Here is a 22512-nt window from a genome sequence, read left to right on the forward strand (position 1 = left end):
GGTGAAAATCACAGCCAGGAAACAAAACGTACTGTGCATTTCTGGCAGAGTTTCAGCATTTCTGGGGAATAAGAGGAATGAGAGGATACAACAGAAGCTTCAACTGTCTCTGTAATGTTTTGCTATATACAAGTATAGCGAAATGTTAACAGTAGTCAAATCCAATGGGTGGGTCCAACTGTTTTTTCATGTCAGCCTCCACATTTTTCTGTACATTGGAATTACTAATTAAAAGGCATAAATTAAAAAAAACCCAATCTAAAACATAACCATCAATTAAATCTATGCATGCACTCAATAAAACAAAATTTTGTCTTACCTCAACTGAAGCGCGAGGAGTCACAAAGAACTGATTGAATTCATCAGGGCTAAAATCTCCAAAAATATACTGGGGAAAAAAAAAAAAAGAATCACAGATCACATAAATTACACAAATCACACAGTTTCAGAAAACAGTGTTAAATGGATCCTATAAATAATCCACCAGGACTCCCAAGACCCTCTCTAGGAAACAGACAGTGCTGTCTGGAGCTCCTTCACAGCCCCACTGCAGAGAGGTCTTTAAGTCTAGATAAAACCTTAGGGTTTTATGGAAGAAAATAAAAATGATGAGCCTTATGATGGGAGAAAACGTTCCATACAATATCAACTGCCAGCAAGGATGTGAAGCAACTAGGGATGCAGAAAGGCACAGCAACACAGGAAAAAAAAAAAAAAAGAGTTCGGCAGTTCCTTACAAAGTTTACTTACCGCACAACCCAGCAAGCCTACTCCTAAGCATCTACCAAAGAGAAATGAAGAACAATGTACACACACACACACCAAAAAAACCCTGTATGCTGAAGTTTACAGCAACTGTACTCGTAACCACCAGAAACTGAAAAGAATCCAAACGTATATCAACAGGTGGATATGATACATGAACATGATGATCTACTAATCAATGACTCTCTAAAACATCACACTAAGTGAGGCATCAGACTTACAAGGCCACAAGCTGTAAGGACAGAAAACAGATCCGGGAACTTTGCAGAGGGGTGGGGGTGGGGGAGGAAGCTTCACAGGGAAAGCCTGTTAGAGAAATAGTAAACTTCCGATGTGCCTAGGAAACACATCCACCAAAATATTAATGATTTCAGTTCTTGAATATGAACAGACAACAAAAAATCAAATGACATGAGAGGGGGCAATAAACAGCAATAGAGGATTACTATTAAAACAGGGGAAAATGAATCTGTGTAAACAAAACACAGGAAACAGAAAAGAAGTTAAAATTCTAATCTGTATCTTGAAAGAAATTCTAGCAGGTAAAATAAGCAGACTGTCAAGAAAAAAAAGGATAGAACAAGGAAGTATTCAAAGAAATCAAAGGATTATTAAATTTAAAATACTAAATTTACAAACTCAACACAAGATCTTAAAGAACCAAAATCAATACAGCAAGACAGCAATGCTTTGAAAGTTCCAAGAAAAAAAGTATGTATTTTTGTTTTCATAGAATTCTATTCTATAGTTTACTGCTCAACTGCAAAAGGCAAAATAATTCTGACTCTCATACACACTTGGGATGGGTGGAGGTGGGCTGCTTAAGAATTTCAGAAAATGCATTCAAGGGATACAAAAGCAGTAACAAACAAGTAGGATCCAAGAGACGATCGATACTGTAGCCGTGAAGCCCAAGACAAACATGAAGGAAGACTCATGTTGCTTTATTTAATGCCAATAACAGGAATGTTGTCCACATAAAAGAGATCCACTCTACCTTCTGAGCGGCTACTTTAATTCACAATGTGGGGAAGACACAGTAGGATAAGAAGTGAATGTTCTTACAGGATTGCTAAGTTTTTCTCTTCAGGCTGGATTTCTCTTGGAAAGATAAAAATAAATGAAATATTCTTTGAAATCACACTTCTATCTACATTTTCTTATTTGACTTTCTATACAATCTAAAGTCTTAAAAAAAAAAACAGAAATTGGTCAATCCAGTAAGAGAACTAAAATTTCAAATGATTCAATAAAATCTTGTCAGTGAAGAGGGAGGGAAGGAACCGTGACCCAACAAGCCTTCTACCAGTCTGCTGGAACAAACCTCATGATCAACCATCAGAATGCTTCAGTTCAGTCACTCAGTCGTGTCTGACTCTTTGCGACCCAAGGACTGCAGCATGCCAGGCTTCCCTGTCCATCACCAACTCCCAGAGTTTGCTCAAACTTATGTCCATCTAGTCAGTGACGCTATCTAACCATCTCATCCTCTGTCATCCCCTTCTCCTCCTGTCTTCAATCTTTCTCAGCATCAGGGTCTTTTCCAATTAGTCATTTCTTCCCAACAGGTGGCCAAAGTATTGGAGTTTCAGCTTCAACATCAGTCCTTCCAAAGAATATTCAGGACTGATTTCCTTTAGGATGGACTGGTTGGCTCACTTTGCAGTCCAAGGGATTCCCAAGAGTCTTCTCCAATACCACAGGTCAAAAGAATCAATTCTTCGGCACTCAGCTTTCTTTATAGTCCAACTCTCACAATCACACATGACTACTGGAAAAACCATAGCTGTGACGGACCTTTGTTGGCAAAGTAATGTCTCTGCTTTTTAATATGCTGTCTAGGTTGGTCATAACTTTTCTTCCTAGGAGCAAGCATCTTTTAATTTCATGGCTGAAGTCACCATCTGCAGTGATTTTGGAGCCCAAGAAACTAATATCTCTCACACTTTCCATTGTTTCCCCATCTATTTGCCATGAAGTGATGGGACGAGATGCCATGATCTCAGTTTTCTGAATGCTGAGTTTTAAGCCAACTTTTTCACTCTCAAGAGGTTCTTTAGTTTTTCTTCACTTTCTGCCATAAGGGTGGTGTCATCTGCATATCCGAGGTTACTGATATTTCACCCAGCAATCTTGATTCCAGCTTGTGCTTCATCCAGCCTGGCATTTCGCATGATGTACTCTGAATGTCAGTTAAACAGGCAGGGTGACAATATACAACCTTGACATACTCCTTTCCCTATTTCGAACCAGTCTTTTGTTCCATGTCCAGTTCTAACTGTTGCTTCTTGACCTGCGTACAGATTTCTTAGGAGGCAGGTCAGGTGGTCTGGTATTCCCAACTCTTTAAGAATTTTCCACAGTTTGTTGTGATCCACACAGTCAAAGGCTTTGGCAGAGTCAATAAAGCAGAGGTAGATGTTTTTCTGGAACTCTCTTGCTTTTTCGATGATCCAGCAGATGTTGGCAATTTGATCTCTGGTGTCTCTGCCTTTTCTAAAACCAGCTTGAACATCTGGAAGTTCACAGTTCACGTACTGTTGAAGCCTGGCTTGGAGAATTTTGAGCATTACTTTACTAGCATGTGAGATGGGTGCAATTGTGCGGTAGTTTGAGCATTCTTTGGGACTGTCTTTCTTTGGGACTGGAATGAAAACTGACCTTTTCCTGTCCTGTAGCCACCGATGAGTTTTCCAAATTTGCTGGCATTTTGAGTGCAGCACTTTCACAGCATCATCTTTTAGGATTTGAAATAGCTCAACTGGAATTCCCATTACAATCTCCACGAGTTTTGTGTGCAGTGATGTTTCCTAAGGCCCACTCGACTTCACATTCCAGGTTGTCTGGCTCTAGGTGAGTGATCATACCATTGTGGTTATCTGGTTCATGAAGATCTTTTTTGTATAGTTCTTCTGTGTGTTCTTGCTACCTCCTCTTAACACCTTCTGCTTCTGTTAGGTCCATACCATTTCTGTCCTTTATTGTGCCCATCTTTGCATGAAATGTTCCCTTGGTATCATTAATTTTTTTAAGAGATCATTAGTCTTTCCCATTCTATTGTTTTCCTCTATTTCTTTGCACTGATCACTGAGGAAGGCTTTCTTATTTCTCCTTGCTACTCTTTGGAACTCTGCATTCACATGGGTATATGTTTCCTTTTCTCCTTTGCCTTTCGTGTCTCTTCTTTTCACAGCTATTTGTAAGGCCTCCTCAGACAGCCATTTTGCCTTTTTGCATTTCTTTTTCTTGGGGATGGTCTTGATCACTGCCCCCTGTACAGTGTCACAAACCGTCCACAGTTCTTTAGGCACTCTATCAGATCTAATCCCTTGAATCTATCTGTCACTTCCTGTATAATGGTAAGGGATCTGACTTAGGTCATACCTGAATGGTCTACCAGTTTTCCCTACTTTCTTCAATTTAAGTCTGAATCTGGCAATAAGGAGTTCATGATCTGAGCCACAGTCAGCTCCTGGTCTTGTTTTTGCTGACTGTATAGAGCATCTATATCTCTGGCTGCAAAGAATATAATCAATCTGATTTTGGTATTGCCCATCTGGTGATGTCCATGTGTAGTCTTCTCTTGAATTGTTGGGAAGAGGGTGTTTGCTATGACCAGTGCATTCTCTTGGCAAAACTTTGCCCGGCTTCATTTTGTACTCCAAGGTCAAATTTGCCTGTTTCTCCAGGTATCTCTTGACTTCCTACTTTGGCATTCCAGTCCCCTATAATGAAAAGGACATCTTTTTGGGGTGTTAGTTCTAGAAGGTCTTATAGGTCTTCATAGAACCATTCAACTTCAGTTTCTTCAGCATTACTGGAGATTACTTGGATTACTGTGATATTGAATGGTTTGCCTTGGAAACAGAGATCATTCTGTCATTTCTGAGATTGTACCAAAGTACTGATCGCCTTTCGGACCCTCTGGTTGACTATAATGGCTACTCCATTTCTTCTAAGGGATTTCTGCGTACAGTTCAGTTCAGTTGCTCAGCCATGTCCAGCTCTTTGCAACCCCATGAATCACAGCACGCCAGGCCCCCCTGTCCATCACCAACTCCCGGAGTTCACTCAAATTCATGTCCATCAAGTAAGTGATGCCATCCAGCCATCTCATTCTCTGTCGTTCCCTTCTCCTCCTGCCCCCAATCCCTCCCAGCATCAGAGTCTTTTCTAGTAAGTCTAGATATAATGGTCATCCCAGTTAAATTCGCCCATTCCAGTCTCTGATTCCTAAAATGTCAATATTCACTCTTGCCATCTCCTGTTTGACCACTCCAATTTACCTTGATTCATGGACCTCACATTCCAAGTTCCTATGCAACATTGTTCTTTACACCATTGGACTTTACTTCCATCACCAGTCACATCCACAGTAGGGCGTTGTTTTCACTTTGACTCTGTCTCTTCATTCTTTCTAGTGTAACTTCTCCACTCTTCTCTAGTAGCATACTGGGCATCTACCGATCTGGAGACATCTTTCAGTGTTGTATCTTTTTGCCTTTTCATACTGTTCATGGGGTTCTCAAGGCTAGAATACTGAAGTGGTCTGCCATTCCCTTCTCTAGGAGACCATGTTTTATCAGAACTCTCCACAATGATCCATCCATCTTGAGTGGCCCTACATGGCACAGCTCATAGTTTCACAGAGTTAGACAAGGCTGTGGTCCATGTGATCAGTTTGGTTAGTTCTCTGTGATTGTGGCTTTCATTCTGTCTGCCCTCTGAGGGATAAGGATAAGAGGCTTATGGAAACTTCCTGATGGGAGAGACTGACTGTGGGGGAAATTGGGTCCTGTTCTGATGGGTGGGGCAGTGTTCCCTCCCTGTTGTTTTCCCCCAACAACACCTCACCTTTGGAGACTCCTGGACACTCACAGGCAAGTCTGGGTCAGTCTCTTACGGGGTTACTGCTCCTTTCTCCTGGGTCCTGTTGCACACAAGGTTTTGTTCGTGCCCCCCAACAGTCTTGTTTCCCCAGTACTGTCTAAGTTCTGTAGTCAAATCCCACTGGCCTCCAAAGTCAAATTCCCTGGGGATTCTCAATCCCTTTGCCAAACCGCCAGGTTGGGAAATCTGTTGTGGGTCCCAGAACTTCTTAACAGTACAAGAATTTATTTGGTATAATTGTTCTGCAGTTTGTGGGTCGTCTGCTCAACAGCTCTAAGGTAGGGTTAATGGCAACCTCCTACAAGAGGGCTTATGCCACACCCAGGACTGCCGCACCCAGAGCCCTTGCCCCTGCGGCACACCACTGATGATCCGTACCTCCACAGGAGACACTCAAACACTCAAAGGCAGGTCTGGCTCAGTCTCTATGGGGTCTCCTGGAGTGCACAAGGTTTTGTTTGAGCCCTCCGAGTGTCTCTGGCGGATATGGAGTTAGATTCTAAACACAATTTCGCCCTCCTACCGTCTTCCCGGGGCTTCTCCTTTGCCCTTGGACATGGGGTATCTTTTTTTGGTGGGATCCAATATTCTCCTGTTGATGGTTGGAGAAGACTCTTGAGAGTCCCTTATACTGCAAGGAGATCCAACCAGTCCATTCTAAAGGAGATCAATCCTGGATGTTCATTGGAGGGACTGATGCTGAGGCTGAAACTCCAATACTTTGGCCACCTCATGAGACGAGTTGACTCACTGGAAAAGACTCTGATGCTGGGAAAGGTTGGGGGCGGGAGGAGAAGGGGACGACGGAGAATGAGATGGCTGGATGGCATCTCCGACTCTGTGAACATGAGTTTGAGTGTACTCCGGGAGTTGGTGATGGACAGGGAGGCCTGGCGTGCTTTGATTCATGGGGTCGCGGAGAGTCGGACACGACTGAGCGACTGAACTGAACTGAACTGAACTGAACTGAACTGATGGTTGTTCAGCAGCAAGTTGTAATTTTGGAGTTCTCGAAGGAGAAGATGAGCGCACGTCCTTGATTTTAGATGCTATCCCTCCCAAAGGAGTTTCCCAACTGGTTACCCAAAAGTTGTCGCAAAGAAACAGCACGAAGACGTCTGCAACAGTGTTGCCGACAAGCTGGGGATGGTTTAGCTGATTTCAGGATCTAATGAAGCTCACATTCTTGATGTCTCATCACAGAAAGAACTCAGTGAAAGAGAAAGTGATAGGTAAGAAGTGGATTTATTCAGATCCAGAGAGAAGCACTCTCCACAGACAGAGTGTGGGCCATCACAGAAGGTGAGTAAATGCTTAGACTCCAAGGGAAGACTTTTTCTATTATGTTCGATTTTACTTAATTCTTTGTTTTTAAAGTATCACTTGGAAAAATCTGCTACAGATTTTAAGTGTGCTTTCTCATTACAACTTCATGTCAATAATTTCTCCACAGATTCACACCTTTAACCTGATTACAAAACTCACTGGTGAGGGCACCAGGAAGGGCAGGAAGATCCCCTGGTGGTCCAGGGGTTAGAACTCTGCACCTCCACAGGGAACTAAGAGCTCCTGGTGCAGCCTTCCAGATGGAAGTAGCGTGCACGGGGAGAAATCTCCAACACTGTTAAATAAGAAAACATTATCTGGGTTTAAAAAGAAAAGGGTGGGTGGGAGGCAGGAAAATAGAAATACTGATTTGTATTTCCAAAAAGATAGGGGCTTCCCTGGTGGCTCAGCGGTAAAGAATTCATCAGCAATGCAGGAGACTTGGGTTCAATCCCTGAATCAGGAAGATCCCCTGGAGAAGTAAATGTTCTTGTCAGGAAAAGTCCATGGACAGAGGAGCCTGGCAGGCTACAGTCCATGGGGTCGTAAAGAGTCAGATATGACTTCACGACTAAACCACCAATCAAAGACAGATCAATACCAGGACTAACCTGGTGGCTTGGTGGTGAGAAGTCCACCCGCCAATGCAGGGAACACAAGTTCAATCCCTGGCCCAGGAAGATTCCACATGCCAAGAAACAACTAAGCCCAGACAACTAATTCCCATCACAACTACTGAGCCAGCACTCTAGAGACTGCTCACTGCAACTAGAGAAAAGTTCGCACACAGCAACAAAGACCCAGCACAGCCAAAAACTGATTTTTAAAAAGCAATAGATATTGGAAGGAGGGAAAGTCAGTGGAGGCTGTGGAACGGAGAGTGAGATGTTTTAGGATATATCTTTTCAGAGTTCTTAGATCTGAACCATGCAAAAATACTTCATTCAAAAGATTAACTGTAAAGTCAATGTTATCAAATCACTGTACAACTATTCATATACCCATTTTTCAGAAGCTGTGTTTGCACCTATGTTTCATGATCTCCTTGACAACAGATTAGGACCTGATGAAAACATTTAATCCAAAAATGACACCATAAGCAACTGTTAACTATCAACTATGCAATGCTAAAGTATCATTTAACACCTGACAAATGGCTAGCCAGAGCTGCTCTGTTCTTAAACATAATCCCCTTAACACCAGCTCACATATATCAATAAACTCCATAAAAATACACATGAATCACATTCTCTGCCCTAATCGGATCTATTTTCAATCCTTAAAATGCATGAGTTTTTGAAAGTAAGTAGTTAACACTTGCAACAATCTAAAGAACAGTCATGTCAGTTTTGCGACTGAGCTTACAGAAGGGGCTGCTAAGAGGCTAGTGCAAGTCCCAATCTGAATTGCACAAAGTCACTCAAGTCTCAAGTAAAGGAGACTTCAGAATAAAAGACAATTTCCTGCCATCACAATGCATGTGAAAAAACAGTAAGTATTTCTTTCATGGGCAAAGAAACTAATGTCTCTTTTGTAACCACTCAAAAACACTGAAGGGAAGTGACATAATAAAGTATAATACCCCACATAAATTTGGAGGCTATCATTTCAGTGCTTTTCAAAATCATGTACATCAGTTACAAATAATCACAGGAAGCATCACTATGAAGAAGTGTTTTTTATCCACACTGTTCCAAAAAGGCAAATAGAAGTACTGTTGTAAAGTAGAATTTAGCTTAAATAAATGAGAAATAAAAGTATGAAGTTAAAACTACAAAAGCATAGAATTGTTTAACTAAAACTATATCTGACTAAAGTTTTATGTATCTGACTGAAGCATCACAAGTCTTGTGACACCAAAGAGTTTATCACAGAAATTCAGGGGAGCCAACTGCCATTAAAATGTTCCAGTCTCACCATCCCCAAAAGTCTTCCTAATTTTCAATCACAAACTATTTTATATGTCTGGCAAAATAAAGAATGTTACCAAAAAGCAGGGACAGGATTGTGCTCTTCCAAAAAGTCAATGTCACAAAAGGCTGTGGAAAAGTTCCAGATGACAGGAAGCTAAAGAGACAGGACAACTAAATGCAATATCTGACCCTATGCCGGATCCTCCCCTGGAGGGGAAATGCTATACAAGGAGAGCAGAGGGTCAACTGACAAGTCCAGAATACGAACAGTGGGTTAGAAAAAGATACTGCATCCATGTCAACACATGGAAGTGACAGCTGTCCAACTGCAGTTACTTTAAGAGAATATTCATGGGAAATATACATTCAAGCAGACAAGAAGCCTAAAGGGTACCCAGTGCATACAACCCACCCTCAAACCTCAAAGGGTAAGAGAAAATGTGTCTGTATTTTCGTGTGTTTGTGAGTTTGTACACACAGTTATCTGTGTAAAGAGGGAGAGAACTTAAACGCACCCCAATGATTAAGTGAGGTTCAACCCTAACCAGTCAATATGAATAAAAAATCAAATGGGGGCTCTTTGTACTTCTGCAATTTTTATAAATTTAAAATTATTTCCAAATAAAGAGCTTGCTGGGGTTGTTTTTAAACTAAAACTGAAAACACTCAGCTGTGAGGAAAATTTTTACCAACCCTCTTCTTATACATGTGTGAAACATTTTCCTTCCTCTGGAGAACTAATAAATATATTTTAAAGTCTGTTTTTAAAGAAAAATACGGTAAGTTTTGGTTTAAAAAAAACAAAATGAAAATGAGTCAGTGCCTGATTTCACAGGATTTACAATCTAGTGGGGAAGAAAATGGCACTGGCCACATGCATTCGTTTGTCCTGCGGGAGCAGTGAGCGCTGAAACTCACGTCTGTGAGGCTGGCAAGGGAGGAAGTGCAACCCCACTTTCCCGGTCCCTGCCAAGCCTGCAGGGGCCGGCACGCCCAGGCACCCAGGCAACGGGCACTGTGAGCCCTCCGTGGACCACAGAACACTAAAGAAATGTTGGCATCGTCCTCAAGTGAGGCAAATCCCTGAGGTTTAAGCCAGGCCCACCAGAGTTGAATGAATACTGGAGTCAAGAAGAGGAACAAGAAAGCAACCACAGACACTCTGCTCCCAGCTGTGGGGGGGTGAGGGGGGGCAGAAAGGCCACATGGGTCGGGACACAGCATAGGGCTGGGCCACCCCATCCCCGCTCTGGGAAGGGGCCTGGGGGTGGAGGGGTCCTCTCAACCAGAGTAAAGCTCCACTTCCCCTCCCTTCCACTGACCCCAGCTCAGGCCTTCAGAACTCCTACTGTTCCCGTCTGATTATTTTCTGATCCTTTCTAGAGAGGACATGAAAAATATAGGCACATGAAACACATCTGGAAAAGGGGCAAGCCTTCAGCACAGCTAGGGTGGAAGCAAGACACTTCACTGCAGCCCAGCACCAGGGCATGGCTGCTCTGAGTTGCCAGAAGACTCTCTAGGGCCCTAGGGCTGTACACCTGCAAAAGGCACAGGCCAAACTGGAAATACCAGTGTTCCCGCTAAAGGAAAAGCAAAGACACAGCCTCAGCCCAGGAGAGGTGAGGAGAAGGAAAGGTGTTTGCCAGTCACCCTGGCTCTCCAGGGATCTGATGCAGCCAAAGGAAACAGCACCTCCTGCAGGAAGCAGGAACCCGGAAGACGACCCCCAGAGCAGGCACTAGGGGGCGCTGGAACCCAGCTTCCAAGGTTTGAGCTACAGAACACAAGTCACCGTGCAGGCTGCCACCAAATCCGTGTCCTCTGCCTTCAAAAGGGCTTGGGGAAATGGGAGGTCAGCCTCTGAGGTAAAAACTTAGGCTACAAAGGCGTGATCAACACACACTCTGCTGCGTGTGCATTGTACTTCACGGATTCTGAGGCAGTCGGATATCTGTGAGCCAGACCCAGGCACAGTGTCCCAAGAACCCAGGCTGGCAGGGTCAAATGCCAGAACCAAGCACAGGAAGTAGTCTTCTCCTCCCCCTTCCCTCTTTCCCAACACCAAAGTGAATTTGGGAGGTAGGAGGAAACGTTAAGGACTAATACACTGGTGGCTCAGCAGTAAAGAATCCTCCTGCAACACAGGAGATGCAGGTTCGACCCCTAGGTCAAGAAGAGCCTCTGGAGAAGGGAATGGCTACCCACTCCAGTATTCTTGCCTGGAGAATCCCCATGGACAGAGGAGCCTGGAGGGCCACAGTCTGTGGGGTTGAAAGAGTCTGGCAAGACTTAATGACTAAAGAACACTGTTCCGAGTGATAAACGCTTTAACTTCATCTCTAAAATCAGGGTATGCCAGACTAAATCCATCTCCACAGTTCTTCCCAGCTCCAAAAGAATCTCCTGAATCTAACCCGAAAAACACAGCTTTGGGAATGTTCTCAGACTGACACGGCTACCAGGTGGCTGGCACCTGAACACATCATGCTGAGTGAAAGAGGCCAGACTCAAGGGCCACGCATTGCAAGAGTGCATCCACATGAATTGGGTGATATCCAGAAGAGGCAAATCCCCAAAGGCAGAAAGAAGAAAGAGGGTGGCTGCCAGCGGTTGGGTGGGGAGGGATCAGGGAGTCATCATTATGGGTATGGAGCCTCTTTCTGGAATGATGAGGTGTTCTAAAATGGACTGTGGGGGTAGCTGTACAACTCTGTGAATATACTAAAAACCACCAAAATGTACAGCTATTTAAATGGGAGCACTATTAATAAATGAAGTTTAAAAAAAAAAATCAGATCAGTACTTGCATAAAAAGAACCATTTAAATTTCTTTACTTTCTTTTTAATCAGGACCCAGTACCTGATGGATGGTGACATCTACTGAACAGTTACTGCTCAGTCTTAACTTTGAAAATTGGTGTGGGTGGCCTAGGGGACACCTGGAGGTGACAATGTTCAATGCACAGCAGGAATTTCATTGATTTAATAGCATGTATTGAGCACCAACTATCCCTGCTGAATTATGCTTGATCATGAAAACAAATTCTGAACAAGACTTGGGACACCATGATATTTATAATTTTGTCACCATGTGTGTGAACTGCACGTTGCAGACAGGACTACAAACAGCAGAAGCAGACAGAGGAATGGGGGGCAGAGGAAGGCTTATGCCTCAACTAACTACCCAGGGTTGCAGCAGGATTCTCCTCACTTTCTTGGGGCTGAGGAGTCCCAAGAAGGGAAAAAATGGACACAAAAGTGTGACAAAGTCACACCCTCCTTAAGATTCAAATGTCAAGTGTTGGTTTCATGTGGTTTGCGTATTTTATTCTGACTATTAAAGTCCTATCAAAAGCTATGCTCTCAGCAATTTCCCTGGTAGTCCAGTGGTTAAGACTCCTCACTCCCAATGCAGGAGGCATGGGGTTGATCCCGGGTCAGGGAACTAGATCTCAAATGCTGCACAGTGTGGCTAAAAACTAAGATCCCACATGGTGTGGCAAAAAAGTAATAATAATAATTTTTTAAAAGTTATCCCTTCACTTTTCCAAGATTTTTAATAGACTGGATTTACTTAAGTGCTTTCATGGGGAGTCTAAGCTGAAACTTGTTTCCACAGACTGCACTCTCCAAATCAGAAAACATTTAACAGAAAACACTTAACAGAAATCCACTATTACCAACTTTCCAGGCCTATTGTACATTACACAATGTCAGTTAAATTTTAACTTGCTTTGCTCTCAACTATTACTAAACAGCCCTCGTTATACAATAACTTGCCATATAGACTTTTTATCACACGGAAAAGAGCTGGTAAATTAAGGAATCAATTTGGTACTTGTTATCTGGGATACCCCTAGTAGAAAGAAGTTCAAAATTCCACCTATTTTCATTTCAATCACCTTGGTGCTAACCTAGGATGGAAAGGGAAGGGATGGGAAGGGGAAAGTGGAACACCAATGAAAAAGAACCATTTCTGTCAAAATTCATCAAACTATATACATTAAATGAATTAAATTCACTGCATGTATATCATATCTCCATAAAGTTGGTTTCTGAAAAGGAACAGACACCAAGTCAATTCATCTTTTCCACTGCCTGCATCAGTAATTGGCATATAGCAGGTGCTCAAGAGCTCTGCTCAACAAATGAGTTCAGGAAGAGGAGGAAGAAAAGCAAAGCCCACAAACTATACAAGTTCCAGGGCTGAGGACTGACGCCCTCTCTACAGCAACAGTTCCACTCCAGAGGTCGGAAGGCTGAAGAACTCCAACTCAACTACTCTCATTGTTTCTTATGCTCCGGTTTTTACTAGCACCAGAGGTAGGCGAGCAGGGGCACAATTTTCATTTCTAAATATAAACTTTTTAACATAGTCAAGATATAACATGTAAATTTTTAAATATAACATTTAAGCATAATCAAGAAAAGTGAATTAAAGCTTTATAGAAAACTTTAATAAGAGAATACCTATTCTGACCTAGAGGAAAATCATTCACAATAATCACATGGTCTCTCAAACTAGATAAAAATCAACCTCCAAATTGTTAAACCTTAAAGGGAAAAATTGGGGGCACTGGCAAAACACACCATGGATGCGCATCAGGTCAGATCAACCTTGTGAAAGTACACTTCCGCCCCCCGCCCCATCACTGACCACCATGTAAGTCCCCTGTGTCTAGCATGTTGGGGGCATTTGCCCAGTTTTTCGTGCCCTTGCTCTTTTCTACTTAAACTTCTTTATTAAAGCCTACTTCCTTAAGAACCCCCTGCTCGCAGGCAGATTCACTTTTCTGTCGCAGACAGGGCTCGTGTTCCTGGGAACGCTATCAAGGGTGGGTGAGGACACAGAAGGGGAACGAGGCACTGCTGTCGCAGATATGAAAGGTGATCGCCGCTTCCTAAGAACTTAGCAGCCTCCTACGAAATCAAACATACACCCACTGTATGACACAGGAAAATTCTACTTCTAGGTATTTTAACCGTGAGAAATGAAAATGTATGTTCACACAAAGACCTGCACATGAATGCGGTCAACAGCTTCATTCATAACAGCCAAATGCTGGAACAACAAATGCCCATCAAGAAGTGAAGAGATAAACTGTGGTCCATCCCTACAATGGACTATTACCCAGCACCAAAAAGGAAGGACTCCTATACACACACAGGCAAATGTCAAAAACGCTTTGCTGAGTGAAAGGAGGCAACACACAGAGTACTCTATAAAAGCCCACATAAAGAAAATTCTAGCAAACAGGAACTTAGCCTATAATAGTGACAGAAAAAGCAGATCAGTAATTGCCTGGGAGAGGGATGAGGATGTGTGGTGAAGGCTCATGAGGGAAACTTACAGGCAATGAAAATGTTCTCTATCCTGATTGTGGGGGCAGTTACTCTAGTACATACATTTGTCAAAACTCAGAGTGCTAGCTTAAAATTGGCACATTTATTGTATTAAATTATACCTTAATATGGTTGACATTTTTAACTAGACACACATCTATCAATAAATAGATGAGGCAGTTGTATTATAAAAACAGCTCTTGAAGATCAAGGACCATGATACTTATTTTTCGTTTACATAAGTAGAATTCTTAAGCACTCTATAGATACTCACACATGAGGGCTCTTTAAGATTTCATGTTCCTTAGCTCAAAGACCCTAACCAGTGGTACACAACACGACCTAAATTATAGAGCATTTACCTGTATTCCGCTGCCTGTTATCACTGTAATCAGCCTCTCTAAGCCTCCAACCTCAGACTGTTCATGCCTGGCTTGGCCTTTACAACTGCCTAGATCCCAACATACCCAAACCCCACACTACACACAGACAATCAGTGCCAACAACGCTGAATCAAAATTAGGGCTGCATTAAACAAAATGCTACATGAGCAGAAACTTGTCAATCCATCTGTTCTACAGCATTTTTCACTTAATGAAATATGCTGGAACCAAACCAAGGAAAGCTTGACTACTGAAGGCCACCTGCCAGAAAGGAAAGTGCAGCACTAAATCAGAGCTCCATGTTAAAAGACATTTGGGAACAAGAGGTGTGACTACACAGATTATTTTCCTCTGTTGGTCACTGTCAATGGGCTCTTCAAACACCCTGGAAAACAGAGAGATGCCTAAGAAACAGGACTCGTCTTAGCTGGTACACATACCCCTCTCCTTCCAATTTTAAGGAGAAAGTATATAGAATGTTTCCTCTCATGAATTGCTTTGGTTGTTAATGAAGACCAAAGTTAGAAGAGTTGGTCAAAATAGTAAAAAGCTGCAAAATTACTATCTGCTGAAAATAAAAGAATGCAAGAACAGGTAGTGAAAGCTTAAGGATCTGCCAAGCCTACTGAGGAAGTAGTCCACTGTTTACTTTCTCAATTTAACCTTCACCTAACGACCTGCTGCGGAGAAGGCAATGGCACCCCACTCCAGTACTCTTGCCTGGAAAATCCCATGGACAGAGGAGCCTGGTGGGCTGCAGTCCATGGGGCTGCCAAGAATCAGACACGACTGAGCAACTTCACTCTCACTTTTCACTTCCATGCACTGGAGAAGGGATGGCAACCCACTCCGGTATTCTTGGCTGGAGAATCCCAGGGACAGGGGAGCCTGGTGGGCTGCCGTCTATGGGGTCGCAGAGTCGGACACGACTGAAGCGACTTAGCAGCAGCCGCAGCAGTAATGATCTGCTGAAAAACAGCCTCCAAAGATTTTAATTATGGAGGTATAGTTTACCTGACCAGCCAAAACAACAGACTGAACTCCATTCTTGAATTACATATGTAAATTCTGTTATGATTAAAAGTATTTTATTAGAGAAATGAAACTCAAGACTTCAGTAAGTCTCTTGTACAGTAAACATGTGGAGCTCAGAATTCTGGAAAAGAAATTTTACCCCAGTCAGCTCACAATACTGTTTTTCCTACAAAGGTGGAGCTCACCAAGCCGGGGAACAGGGTCAGCTGCACAGGACAAAGGCATCAGGTGGTGCTTCTCAGTCCTGACCACACCTGAGGACCAACCGAGCATCCTCAGGCCACAATTCTGGGTTCCATGGTGGGAGGCAAGGCTTCACTTAGCATTTCAAATGCTTCCTATGTGAATCTGATGTGCAGTCAGGGTTCAGAATCACTGAACATAGGGGCACTGCCAGGACCCAACGATTCAGGAGTGGAAGAAACTAAGCAGACAACTGGGGTGGGGGCAGCATAACTACTCCCATACTCAGTTAGGGCCCTAAACCAGACAGAAGAAACCACAAAACAATCTAAGATGACTGTTCACTCCGTAAGAGCACCCACTGCTCAATGGACATCCAGAGAAGATGTTTTTTTGTTTCTCCAGAGCAGATGTTTGTAAAATGGGAATTCTTTTAGTGCTTTAAAGGGTTTATTGGTCATTAACAAGTTAAAGCCCAACCATCAGAAGAAAAACTATAACACAACTAAACTAGAAATAATTTGATAGAAACATTCCACTCCAATGCAACTTTTCAGAAATGTCTTTTCCACAGATACACTGCTTTGTAAAGGAACTCATTTTCCATTTGCTCTTTTGACTCAATGAAATCTTTTGCCTCCAACATTCTGGTTTTCCGAAAATAACAAAATTCAAACCAAATCATTTTACATCCTTAAGCTCATCAATCTATCAAGCACTTGATTAATAATAAGACCTCTCTCACATACACTTTTCATAATAATCTTTCCGGGAGGGGACTGTGTACCTTCTTCAGGACTTGGTTCTGGCTCTTAACCATTCTCTCTCCTCTGGGCTGACACCTGGATATTCATTCTCCCACTAAGCAGTCCACCTACTCTCACAGCTTCAACTAGGCAGATGAATTCCAAACTCACACTTTCAACTTGGACTGCTCAGTTATACCACAGTTCCATATTTCAAGCTGCCAACACCTAGATTCATTCACTGTTATGTTCCGGCTTAACCTTAAAATCAAAAGGTCCACTACTTCCTCAAAATTTCAGGTTTTGCACTTATGCCAATAGCAAACTTCACTGTTCTTCCAAACTCTTGGATAAGAAACTTGGAAGATTATCTTGAATTATATATGTACCCCAGTTCCTGGGACAATCTCATCAAAACAACAAAATGCTCAAAAGATTTCATTTGGTAAAAACAGCAGCAACTGCATGAATTAATGTAAGCATCCCAATTAAGTGATGCCAGGTCAGGGAGCTAGGATGCTGTTTAATCGGCACACTGCTTCTATGAGACAGTGACTCCCCTAACCTCTCTGGCGGTGCTGAGGAGGTGATGTCAGCAAACAAGGCCCACCACCTCAAGAATGCACATGCACACATTTCGGCATACGTTCGGCATACGATTCCAGGACAGGCAGACGCTTTCACCCTCCCCATGTCCTGTACGACCCTGCTACTCACAGTGTGGGTCCCAGCCCAGCAGCAGAGACGCAGCCTGAGAGTTTAGGCAGCTCTCAGACCCCCAGCCCAGACCTACAGAAGCCAAACATTCCATTAACAGGATCCCCGCTGACTTTTAGTGTAGTGTCAGCCTGAGAAACAGGGGATGCAGCACAGCATCCCAGGGTCGTCCTTACGGCAAGCTGAGCCTTGTATCCTGGACACCACCGCAGGGCTCCCAACTCCTCTCTCAGGCTGGGTGACCGTTTACCACAAAAGCTGGAGGCACCGGCCCACATCAAATGCCCTCCTCCTTTCTCTCCATGTGTCCAAATCCCATTCATTCTCAGGGCACTCATTACCCACCTCCTTTACTGCCTGAATTCCCCCTGCAAAACCAGCCATGTGCACCAGAGTTCAACACACTGCATATCTCAGAACCTGCCCCAATAATTTCCTGTGCCTCAGTCACCTACTGAGTCACCCGCTACCTGCACAGGCTAAGAACTCTTTAGGCACCTTCCTGAGCAGCTACAAGCAGCAGCTAACATAGCTGGCCCGGCTGGCTTCTCACACTGCAGAACTCAGTTTGAGCCTCCTCTTTGCGAACTACTTTGCTAACAAACCTGAGTTACTCTGGATTTTAACAGGTGATTAGCCTCCTTCCCACAGTCAACCAGGGATTTCCTAACTGTACAGACTGTGTCATATCTTCCTTAATTATCATCAATAAGTATATCTCTGAGCACCTATTACATTGCAGGCTCAGGGAATGTATCAGTGAACAGAAGAACGCCTTCCCCTCACTACTCTTCCACTCTAGTGAAGGAGAGAAAATGAACCAAGTAACTGTTAGGATATCAGATGAAGGGGGTCAGAAGGTGTTAAGTGCTCTTAAGAGAAAGCAAGGCAAGAAGGCAGCGGGGGTACAGGAGGCTGCGATTTTAAAGAGGGCAGAAAAGAAATTCAAAAATGAAGCTAGTAGTTCATTCTTTCACTATATTAGCTGAAGCTTAACTCACGGAGGCATTAGAGCTGGAAATCTCCAATTAGGTCAGAAAGTCTTTTTCCCTGAACATAAACAGAAGTAAATGGTAGAACATCATCTGTTATTGTCAGACATAAAACAATTTAATTCACTGACTCAATGGACATGAATTCTAGCCAACTCACAGAGACAGTGAAGGACGGGGGAGCCTGGTGTGCTGCAGTCCATGGGTCGGAAAAGCTGCAGTCCACGGGGTCGGAAAAAAGTCGAACATGATTTAGTGAATGAACAACAACTTTAAGGTTACTTCAAAGTATGGTATTTTAGAGCATACTCTCAGTTTCAATTATGATCCTGCCAACTGAAAAATAATACACAATAGAAAAGAGAAAATAACTTGAAAATAATTACCATTTGTACCCCATCAGTCCAGGGGTCACAAAAGAGTCGGACACAACTTAGCAAGTAAACAACAATGCCATCTATAAGGTATGGTCCTAGGAAAAGTGCAAAATAAACCAAGCTGTCCACTTTGAAAAACTAAAATAAATAAAGAGGGCAGGGAGGCAGGCCTGCCTGAGAAGACTCACCCACTTCAAATGGCCCGGGGCCAGGGAGCAAGCGCGTGGATAGAGGGGGTAGCGTGCTGCAGCAGAGACAACTTCTCTGTGCTCATTTTTGCTGGCACAGAGCTGAGTTCAAAAAATAACCAGTGAACAAACGATGACACTGGCTGAGCTGTCTGAGATGACAAAGGTAGGAAACACAAAACATAACTAAGGCAGCAAGCCAATGGAAAAGTTCTCTTTCCACACTGACCAATGACATACTCAGGATCTCCACCTGGGAATGTAGACAGCTCTGTGGATCTAGAATTTGGAGATAACAGCATTTGCTCAGACCAGGTCAACAAAGGATCAATGCTCTGGACCAATATGGGGAAAGCTACCATGAAGGTATTTATTGCATCAGTAACGGTCCTCTGATCTCAGCTAAACCTGTGGAGAAACAGCCCAAAGAATGAAACAAAACAGATTAGGTGATATACAGATGAGTCGCCTGGGTTCAAGAAACTATACCACAGGAATAAGGAGAGTCATGAAACCCTTAAAGAAAGCCTAGAGTTCACCCGCATTCTTAACGCAAGAACTGCAATTCATCTGAAAACCTCAGGAGCAGCCCAGCTCTTCTGCAGCAGCTCTCGTTACTATCAACGTAGGTCTAGGGAGGGCAAGGCTGTATATTGTCACCCTGATTATTTAACTTATATGCAGGGTACATCATGAGGAACGCTGGGCTGGAAGAAGCACAAGCTGGAATCAAGATTGCCAGGAGAAATATCAATAACCTCAGATATGCAGAAGACACCACCCTTATGGCAGAAAGTGAAGAGGAACTCAAAAGCCTCTTGATGAAAGTGAAAGAGGAGAGTGAAAAGGCTTGAAGCTCAACATTCAGAAAACAAGGATCATGGCATCTGGTCCCATCACTTCATGGGAAATAGATGGGGAAACAGTGGCAGACTTTATTTTGGGGGGCTCCAAAATCACTGTGGATGCTGATTGCAGCCATGAAATTAAAAGACGCTTACTCCTTGGGAGGAAAGTTATGACCAACCTAGATAGTATATTAAAAAGCAGAGACATTACTTTGCCAACCAAGGTCCGTCTAGTCAAGGCTATGGTTTTTTCAGTGGTCATGTATGGATGTGAGAGTTGGACTGTGAAGAAAGCTGAGCGCCGAAGAATTGATGCTTTTGAACTGTGGTGCTGGAGAAGACTCTTGAGAGTCCCTTGGACTGCAAGGAGATCCAACCAGTCCATTCTAAAGGAGATGAGTCCTGGGTGTTCATTGGAAGGACTGATGCTAAAGCTGAAACTCCAATACTTTGGCCACCTCATGCAATGAGTTGACTCACTGGAAAAGACTCTGATGCTAGGAAGGTTGGGGGCGGGAGGAGAAGGGGACGACAGAGAAAGAGATGGCTGGATGGCATCACCGACTTTGTGGACATGAGTTTGAGTGAACTCCAGGAGTTGGTGATGGACAGGGAGGCCGGAGGTGCTGTGATTCATGGGGTTGCAAAGAGTTGGACACGACTGAGCGACTGAACTGAACTGAACTGAGGGAGGGAAAATCTGCGCCATGTGGTTCCTGCACCCTGTGGTCCTGACCTTCACTCCTAGGACTGGAAGGAGGTTCTGCCAGACGACACCTGTGTGCTGTGTCTTCTGCCAGGCAGGGCCATGCCTTCCTTCCACTACTCGGGCACTCAGCCCATCCGGGGCTGGCAGCCTGCAGGCCTCCGGGAAGAGCTGACTGACTGGGAGGAAGGACAGGGCACCCCCAGCACCAAAGTCCACAGGGCCCTCTAGGCTCCCGTGCAGGACATGCTTGGGAGTCCTTCCCTTCTTCACAGGGAAGGGAGGAAGCTAACGCAGATCTATGCTTTCAAACAAAAAGAAATCAATGGCAAAGAAACAAAATGGCAACATATTTTACTTTCTGTCCATCTTGAAAAGAAACTCATTTGTTCAACATGTGCCAGGGGGTGAGAGGCCAAGTCTCTCCAAACTGAGCTGTGGCAACTCTGTGTCCAAGACCAGTCACTCTAGGATATTGCTACAGTGCCATTGTGAGTGAAGTTCAAATGCCAGAGAAGCTTCCAGACAAAACTAGAGACTGCTCAAGAATTTTTTTTTCCAAAGCAATCTCTTATCTCTTTCTCATGGAATAGAACTCCAGTCACACATGAAAAATAAAGTTTGTGCTCCTGGCACTTAACTTACACTGTGCAGTGTGGCATGGAAAAGCCAAGAATTCAGTAAGAATCAAGATGGAACCAAGAGTGTTATTTTAGCACCAATTTGTGAAAAACTGGAGACAAGAATTTCTAAGCTGACAAATCCATGATCAGCAACAACAACAAAAAAAAAGGCTGCAAGAATTTCCAATGGCAAATTGGCTTAATGCTATGCCCCAATCCTCAAAGACGGCAGACAGTCACAGTTAAACAGAGTTGGGGCGGAGCCCAAGCTGTCCCCACACCAAGAGTCCTATCTCACCACATGGCACCCAGCAGTTTCTTATGGCTTTGGGGAATATAATACAATATACAGCAAGAGTTGGATAAGTTGGATAAATGTTTGAGGAGAGGAATTTGTCAATCAGTTAGCTGCTGAACTTTAAACAAAACTGAACTCTCATGCTCAAGACCCAGGGTGGCAGGTCTTCAAAGTGGCAACGTGTCAGGCTCCTGAGTCGGTTCTGTTTCCACAAGTCACTCAATTCGGGGCTAAAATTACTAACATTACCTCTCAGATGCCACAAACTGGCATCTTTTGTTGTTGTTCATAACTAACCTAGACTGAAAACGTTTCTAAATGTCCAAACTATGACTCAGTTAATTCCATTCATGGGAAAGGGCTCGGCAGGTTAAGGGGAAGGCGGTAAACAAACGCATGCAGAGGCTCTGACACATGCGTGGGGCTGAGGGGACCCAGATGGGCCTGATGAGGGCCCCCGTTCAGTGGGGCTGGATGGCCACCAGGACGCCAGGTGGTGCGGCGGTGAAGACCCTGACCAAGGGTCGTGACTTAAGGCATACTGTTCTATAAAACAGGGCTTCCCTCATAGCTCAGTGGGTAAAGAATCCACCTGCAATGCAGGAGATCCCGGTTCGATTCCTGGGTCGGGAAGATCTGCTGGAGAAGGGACAGGCTACCTACTCCAGCATTCTTGGGCTTCCCTTGTGGCTCAGCTGGTAAAGAATCCTGGCCTGGAGAATTCCATGGTCTATAAAGTCAGACACAACTGAGCGACTAAGCAAAGCACAGCCCGTTAGGTAAAATGAGCACAAATGTCTAAAATTTAAAGGTAAGCATTTCAAAATATTAACAGAAGTCATCTCAGAGTCATGATATATGAGTGATATTTTTTCTTTACAATCAAGGAATAAATGCTGGTTTTTAAAGTTGCCCCCCTCCCCCAAAATTAAAGAGAATATGGGCAGAAAGTGAAGAGGAACTAAAGAGCCTCCTGATGAAGGTGAGAGAAGAGAGTTGAAAAAGTTGGCTTAAAACTCAACATTCAAAAAACTAAGACCATGGCATCCGGTCCCATCACTCCATGGCAAACAGATGGAGAAACAATGGGAACAGTGACAGACGTTATTTTCTTGGGCTCCAAAAATCACTCCAGATGGTGATTGCAGCCATGAAGTTAAAAGACGCTTGCTCCTT

The 22512-nt window shown here is 43.6% G+C and overlaps 1 protein-coding gene across 1 annotated transcript in view; it reads right to left on the reverse strand.

Annotated features, from left to right (window-relative positions):
• The window catches only part of USP10 (ubiquitin specific peptidase 10), a 65090-nt gene that overhangs the window by 32915 nt on the left and 9663 nt on the right, over positions 1 to 22512 (reverse strand). Inside the window, exon 2 of the mRNA XM_055413023.2 lies at positions 320 to 388. Within this exon, the coding sequence (XP_055268998.2) occupies positions 320 to 388 (69 nt within the window). The remainder of the gene's footprint in view (positions 1 to 319; positions 389 to 22512) is intronic.

Source organism: Moschus berezovskii, chromosome 22, assembly GCF_049115385.1.
Source record: "Moschus berezovskii isolate FMDL1 chromosome 22, NW_MosBer_1.0, whole genome shotgun sequence".
Classification (NCBI taxonomy): domain Eukaryota; kingdom Metazoa; phylum Chordata; class Mammalia; order Artiodactyla; family Moschidae; genus Moschus; species Moschus berezovskii.